The sequence below is a fragment of the Histoplasma capsulatum genome, genomic scaffold (assembly GCF_000149585.1).
Source record: "Histoplasma capsulatum NAm1 scaffold_14 genomic scaffold, whole genome shotgun sequence".
Classification (NCBI taxonomy): Eukaryota; Fungi; Ascomycota; class Eurotiomycetes; order Onygenales; family Ajellomycetaceae; genus Histoplasma; species Histoplasma mississippiense.
In genome coordinates this window covers 74,061-81,899 of record NW_001813969.1, presented here as the reverse complement: position 1 = coordinate 81,899, position 7,839 = coordinate 74,061, and the positions used below count along the sequence as shown (strand labels likewise).

Here is a 7,839-nt window from a genome sequence, read left to right as displayed (position 1 = left end):
AGCTGGAGGGTTGCCCCACACCCCACCACGGGTAGGAAGGGAATCAAATGCTGTCTCACTTTGGAAATCAGTCTCATCTTCATCCCCTGAGCTGAATATTCGTGTGTCATTGTCTGAGCCAACCAAGGTGGAAGCCGGGTCAGAGGTAGCTGCAGAAAGTCTTTGGCTTTTGGGGCGGCTCGAGCAGGAAGAAAAAGTGTTTCCGGAGGGATTAAGCGACTGCTCCCCTGATGATGACCGGGATCTGGGACCTAAAGTTAGGTCGCACCAGATCTGTCCAAGGGGAAATTCGCCACGGAGTTCTGCAAATTGCGGGCGCCGGCGGAGGCGAGATTTGGGGGAGTTGTTTTCTGAGACTATAGGGTTAAGCTGGTTGAGAGTAAATTCTATTGGCGAAGAAGACGATCGACGCCTGAATAGATCTACATCAGTGACTGGTCTCCTTTTCCGAAGCCGCATTGAGTTTACACCTAACCCCTCAAGTTTAGCGGCTAGATCGTCCGAGAGCGAATCGGGTTCTATGGAGCACTCCTTAGGGAACGAAAACCCACGACGGCGCCCCAGATTTCCCTGGGCTGATGATTTCCATGAAGCCGGCGAAGTTCCTGTTTCTCTTTCACCAACAGAAAGGGAGTGCTGCGGACTCCGCTCACCTATTGGTATAGGTTGAGTAGCTGAGTCAACTGGAATTGTGTCATTGTGGTTAATACAAGCTCTAGTCTGGTCGTGTCTATATGTGTGATTGGGGGTTTCACGGGTTATGGAGGATGAAAGAAGTAATGTAGGGACAACACCAGGTTCGGGTACGAGTCGACGAGGGGAACGATCTCTATGTCTTGCGGACGGACGCCGTCTAATCTCCGGAGAATAGGGATATTCAGACCGGAAGTATGGTCTCCAAGTCCCATTCGTTGAATCAAACGTTTCTGACGGCGTCTGTTTGGGAGGGTAAAGGGGGGAATATGGAGGTTCCAATTGCATGCGGCTGTCGGTGGACGACTGTTGTCTCATATTTGCAAGTCTTTGGTGGCTAGTGGCTGGTCGCCGTAGAATTGGAGCGGGTGCTGCGAGAGATCCGGATCCCGTCCCCTGCAAATGGGAATTTGCTAGGACACGCTGTGATGAGGATCGTTTAACCAACTTATTGGGTGCTTGATCCATGCGAAAAGGAGAAGAGAAGAAGGGACTCGTGGACCCACTGAGAGATGGCGAGTCCGGCCGCGAGCCTGAGAGAGGGCTGTCGTTTTGAGATGAAGATATTATGGAAAGGCGCCGTAGCCAAGATGAAGACGGCCTTCCCGTAGGGGATGCTACTAGAGGCTCAATTGTAGAATCATCACCAGACATAACAGACAAAGGGAGGGGCCCCACATAAGTTCGACGACGCGGACGAGTCCTTGGGGCTTCTTGTGGTATATCTTTCACCGGATGTGCTGTATCTGGACTGCTCCTTGAGAAATCATCCACTGGCTTGGGAGGAGGAATATGGGAAGTTGCTGGCCTATGCGCATTGGAAGACGAACGAGCAGTCAATGCGTCAGCCGGGGGCGACGACATATCTAGGACACGGGCCAAAGGAGAAGAATAACTGTTTCGAAAGATAGAACGTCGCCGCTTGGGAGCGGGCGGTGGAGGTTGTGGTTGGCTCGCCTCGTTCCTGCCCAGGGCAAAGCCCGTGGCGGCGATTCCAACTGTGCCAATTGCACAGAGCTGTAGGTCGCGGTAAGAGTAATCAGCAGGGAGTCTAATGTGCGAATATATGTATATTTGATGCATATTGAGTGTACATATTGCGTTGCGTGTATTGTGTGTGTGCGTGTACGAGATACACAGATTGATTGATCAGGGGACAAACAACCCACGGGTGACTGTCGGTCAAGATTCCACCAACACCGCCAAAAACACACCACAAACAACAGCAATAGTAGTAGCAGTATGGAAAATGTAAACATAGCAAAGGGCAATTGGGAGGAGGCCGAAATGGAGCTCACCGTCGACACATGTTCCATTTCTTGCCTTGATTACACGGGAGCGCGGTCAAGCACCAAGATAACGCTCAGCTGGCAGCCTCGTCGTCGGTCTAGGAGAACACAGATCCATCACACAATATTATATTGAGCGGAGGTAGCTGGAGGAGATGTTACAGTAGCCGCGGGAGAGACAAGAGAACGAATGAGGAGTGGATGGTTCGGCTGGTAGGCTGGCTAATCGTTTGTTTTGTTTGGGGCGGCGGTGGTAACGACAGACACACACGGAGGAATAGTGAAGTCAGGGCAACGGGGAGTCGACGACAAGATAGATGCAGCGAGGCACGAAAGGATGAGAGTCCAGGAAGAAGATCCCGGGGGGCGGCGATGCAGAGGAGAGCGGAGAGTGGCAGATGGGACAACAGCTGAAGTATCCTCTGGTTCTGTCCTCTGGAACTGGACCGCTATACTCCTCCAGGGCTAGGGGGGAGGATGGATCTCTCCAAACAAGAGATCCGCCACGAAAAACATAAACAACACGCTAATAGTGCGCGAATTATCCAGGGTATTTCTTTATTGTTTATTTATTGACTGATTTACTCATCTCCTCCACAACATACGTCCACAGCATGTGTGTATGTATGTATGTGTTTACCGCTCAGCTATTGGGAATAGCACGTTAGCGATGTGATAAGAAAAAGAAGTGGAGAGTGAGAGGCTGGTATTTTCTTTTTCCTGTTATGGTTGACACCGCCAACTTGCAAGGGATCATTGCTGTATCCTGCGTAGCCCTGCGATAATGACCACTGTCACTCTGACCATTGCTCTTTTGTTATCGACAAATTAATTCGGAGAAGCGATGCCGGGAAAAACAAGTTTAGATCCCTCAACTAATTTAATCTAACCAACTATATGTCTATACATCTCTCTCTCTCTCTCTCGCTTTTATGGATGCATATAAGCACACCTGCGAGCCGGATGCAGCTTCAGCAGCCCCTTCCATGATTCCATCTAGAGATGTATATGGTATATACTCCACGGACAGTGCATTGGCAGTTTATTAATTATCGACTGTCTGTCACCATCACACTTGTCGACCACGCATATCGCTCATATTACTGTGATACGGAGCAGACGTGCATCCAGAGAACCAGGCGTGTAGACTCAAATAAATCGATGTTGTTTAACTGCCCCCGGAGTTGATTAGTGAGTACCTAGTTATATTGTTACGATAGCGTAGGGGGAGTTCCATTGACTTTTTCTAAAAATACCGGTAATCGATCAAAAGAGAGTGTGTGAGAAGGTGGGGGAGAGCAACTATCACGATCTTCCCCCCGTAGCTTGCTTTCCACTTTGACTTAGGGGGTTCCTGGTGTGAAACCAGATAGGATTCGAGCAATGCCTACAGGCCGGGAAACTTGCCATGTACTGTACATGAAGAATGCCAACAGGTACACTCCCGTATTGGAAGTAAAAGTAAAAGAGTTATTCTATCTTTCCTTTGAGTTTCCGCCCCTGTCGACAGAAGGAACAGACTGGGTGTTTGTTTACCTTTGGTAAATAAATAGCCTCGGAATAAAGTTGCCATTTACTTAACTCTGTTTATTTTTATCGGTGGTCTACGCGCAAATTAAGGTATACTACTGGTAACTTCAAAGGGGTATGTTCTCCTTTGGTAACCTATCACCTTCATCTCCCATCTCATAATCCACTGTACTCCGTACGGAGTACCGGTTGCCGAATTCTGATCAGGGCCTCGGGACAAGAACTCCTCAGTTTCTAAGCCTCGATGCTACCCCAAGGCTACTTCCTGCCCTGAATCCTTCGAAAGATCATCGCGGATGAATAGCGAAGCAGCCTCTCTCTGGGGTGAGAAAAAGTTGGACGGGAAAATTAGTAGACAAAACCCTTGGGAACAATAACAGGGTTTCCGAGTTATTTCTACGAATTAAGTGCTGGTATTGCCGATTGTAAATATCAAGGATCCGCCATTATAATGCTGGGGGTTTGACTGTCGGCCCAAGGAACTGACCCAGCGACGGCACCAAGTTAGTTGCAAAAATTTTCCTGGGATTACTCGCCTTTTTGTTCCCGATGAAAAATAGCAGCCTTTTTATTGGAGGCTCCAGGCGCCCGCTTGAGAATTCTCTGTGTGGTTTCTTTGCTTTGAAGAAAAAAGAAGTAATCAAAATTCAATCACCTCGCCAGGATGTTCAAACTCTCGTCCGTTCCCCTTTGGGGCTGCATGGATAAAGTGCACTCACAGACAGACCATGATTCATAATAAAAGTTGATCTGGGCGATTCCTGCTTAGAGTTTCGACCAGGACTGAATATCTTGGCTCGGGGAGGGGTGTGGAGGGGCGTCACCTATTGATATCCTCAGCCTCCTTGGGATGAGATTTATGGAGACGTTCTGCGCACCGGCTTTGATCCAGCAAACCAGTTGTGAAACAAGGAACCCTGCCGTGATACTCATGCTACCAGAGACGAACAGAACTAGGTTAGCCAACTTCAAACCAGGGGGAAACGGGCGGAGAAAGAAGGCAAACAGGAAAAGCGAAAGCAAAAAACTCTCCATGCAATAATGGAGTCAAAAAGCATGAAAAGATGGGGCAATCAGAAACTGTTGGGTTCATCATACATATTTGCTAGTCGCACCGCCCTTCACTTCTTTGCATTTCGCCTGCTGTCGTGAGAGCGCCAGGATGAGATGCGTCTCTGCTTTTTCGGCACACGATTTAATACGTGTTGGCAGGGGGAGCTGTTTGTAGGTTTTTTTTTTTTTTTTCGGCTCTTAATATTCGGTGAGAGCCTTTCCCCCACCATTGCTAACCCACAGATCGTATTATGTATATGCGTCTGTTCTAGAATTAGCGTTAGTCTTTTCAGCTGGCAAACCACAGCAAGATTGTCATGGATGGCTCCTCCTGCACTGGCACATTGGCCTGGAGGCACTATCTGCCTTTCCAATTTCTATTTCCGCTAAGATGATCTAACAATGCTCACCGGAGGATGAATGCAGTTTACTCAGTTTTCTACAAAAGGAGTCAGGCAACAGAAGGATTATTTACTGTTGAATGTCTGAGAAATGTTGAACAGGAAACTCAGTTGTCATCATTTGATATCCATATCATTGATCTTTATTTCTTTCTTGATAATTTCACATGAGGCTGGGAGCAAGCTGATGGATATTGGTATAAAAATGTTATTCATCTATGAATCAGTCTTCTCAGATCATTTCATGCTAGTTCATGGAAAGGAGGCACCCGTTGGCGCCCTTATTCATGGCAATTACCTGGATGAGTTTTATCAATTCAATGACATTTACCCATCCACTGAGTTATTGGAGAAACAACACACAGCATTGTTGAAAAGGGTGATGGAGAAAAAACTGCTGTCTATATATCCACGTTCATTTGCTCTTACCAACCACCCTGCAACAGCAATAGCATGCAAATTATCTGAGAACGCAAATCCACGAGACAGATCATTTCCATTCCCAGGCATTTTGCCCTTTCCTCCTCCAAGACTCGCATGAATGCCTCCAGACACTTGAGATATTGGGCAATAATTTTTGGTGGTGGCCCATCGCATGTCCAGTCCGAGGTCCCAATGACAGGCCTAAATCTTAGATATCTTGCAAAAGCCACCACGACACAGAGCCAAACAACCGGGCAGCTTCAATGTGTACGACTGCAACTATAGTGGGGTTGTACCTGTTACAGACAACAATATTTGTCAAGCTGAGGCTATTGCAAAACCTCTTAAGCTTACTAGAAAGGCATGTCGTTACCTTATCAGCTTGACTGAAGAATTATTTCGCGAAGAAACCCGTCTTTACCGCAATGTTTTCCCGTCACATCCCCTGTCGTTGATTCCTGCATTGCCTGGGAGGAAGAGACATTGCCCTTCTACGAGCATGACCAATACTATCCAGTCCGATTCTTGTGAAGTCTTATAACACAAGGTAGCGACTTGTTTGGAAAACTAGGTTATGGCGCCCACTCGACGGTATGGTTTTGTCGAGACTTGATGTAAGCAGAAAACAACAGGTAGTTAACTGAAGAAGAAAAGTGATGGAAGATTGACAGCTTTTCTTGATTGTCCCTCAAACTGACCCTTGACCAGAGAACAAAAGTATGCGGCACTGGAAATTTCAACTCAGCTGAAAAAGGTCACCAAGAAATCTCGCGCAGGACTCAATATCTACAAGCATCTAAGTAAACTCAACTCTCCCCATCCAGGCCAGGGATGTATCCGCGAGTTATACGACAAATTCGAAATTCCAGGCCCTCTTAGCAGTCATTAGTGCTTGGTGCTACAACCAATGCATATGAGCTTGCATGATCTGATACAAAAGTATAGACCTCTAGAGGTGCCTATGCTGCTGGAGATGTTGAGGCGGCTCATCAATGTTCTTGATTTTCTTCATACGGGGGCCCATATTTTTCCAGACCGGTATATGGCCTATGGTTGGTTTTGTGATAGAGAACAATGACTGGGGATATCTGGCCCTATGTGGTTTGGCGAGGCTAGGATTGGAAAGATTCAGCAGGACACCGGCCCGTTTGTTCAGCCACGCATTTATAGCGCACCAGAAGTGGCATTTGAGATTCCTTGGGGCGCTTTCCGTGGTTATATGAAATGTTGCTACGCCTGGTAAATAGGCGCTGTCTTGCTCGTTACATTTGTTGTTGTTTGGTGACACTAACATCTTCCCTCTAATAGGTTTGGGATCTACTCGACGGAAGACACCTATTTAACAACATTGGACGAACAGGGTCATTACGATCCATTCAAACACACGACTCAGGCACACGGCTCAGGTAGTTCCTTTGCTCGGACCACCACCTAAAGAACTCATACTACGAAGTGAAACAATAGGACAGTACTTTGATGCTGATGGTCAATTCCTTTCATGTCTCTCTTACCTCTTTGACCATGAAACCCGGAGCTGACTCTGCAACTCAAGGCAACTGGTAAGCAGGAAAACATGTGGAAATATCTGATATTTCCTTCGAACACATTGAGACGCGATTAGAAGACAATGGTAAGGTCCGCTTTCTCAAATTCATTCGGTCGATGCTGAGCTGGCTTCCTGAGGGTCAAAAGACGGCTAAGGAACTCCTTGAGGATTCTTGGTTGAATGAAGAATCGGTGTGAATGGGCCTTGGGGGTGCCAGATATCCATCCTGCCAGCGTACCTTTCAACGAGATGGTGGATACAACTTTCTTTGATCCCCAGGAAGCATCGTGAAGTGATAGCAGATCTCTATGTAGATAACTACCCACATACGTATCATGCTCTCATTATCGTAGCCATCATTTATACTTCACAGAAAATATTCCACAACAGTATTCCATGGTGTCGCATAAACAAGGACACAAAGCGGCCCGAAACATTATATACATAGAGGATCAGGCAATAACAGAGTGGCATTGATTGGTGAAGGAGAAAACTTAGACAAATGAGAAGATATTGAGGACGAAGCAACAAACTTCCTGCACTAATCTGGGAGCAAAAGAGCAAAATTTCCCCATGCCCCTTAGATAGCTTGTTGACTTTGATCATGTTAGCTTAATGCTATGTTGCCTCCGTCGGCCAACAAAAAAAGCCTCTGACCGCGAGACAGCATCCGAATATGCAATGCGACACAAACGCTGTCCCCCCTCCCAAAAAAAAAATTAAATAAATAAATATATTCCCGCCTCACTGCAACGCCCACGATAAACAGTCACTTAGAATCAGTGCATTTGATCTAACCATTTTGGAATAATCAATGCTGCTCCAGAATTGGTGTTGCGGCTCCCTGTTTCCTCCTTGTGATCTTTTGCTGAAATAATTCCACACTCAAACAAACCTGTGTGGG

The 7,839-nt window shown here is 46.9% G+C and overlaps 2 protein-coding genes across 2 annotated transcripts; one reads left to right on the top strand and one right to left on the bottom strand.

The window, feature by feature from the left end:
- Positions 1-211: 211 nt before the first annotated feature.
- Positions 212-2,009, bottom strand: HCAG_08935 (predicted protein; the record flags this gene model as incomplete). Its single annotated transcript, XM_001536050.1, has 3 exons — positions 212-227; positions 269-1,710; positions 1,992-2,009. The coding sequence occupies 3 exons, from the start codon at positions 2,007-2,009 to the stop codon at positions 212-214; spliced, it is 1,476 nt and encodes a 491-aa protein (XP_001536100.1).
- Positions 2,010-6,485: 4,476 nt separating this feature from the next.
- HCAG_08934 (predicted protein) lies at positions 6,486-7,132 on the top strand (the record flags this gene model as incomplete). Its single annotated transcript, XM_001536049.1, has 3 exons — positions 6,486-6,628; positions 6,698-6,795; positions 7,011-7,132. 3 exons carry the CDS (start codon positions 6,486-6,488, stop codon positions 7,130-7,132), a joined length of 363 nt encoding a protein of 120 aa, XP_001536099.1.
- Positions 7,133-7,839: the final 707 nt, after the last annotated feature.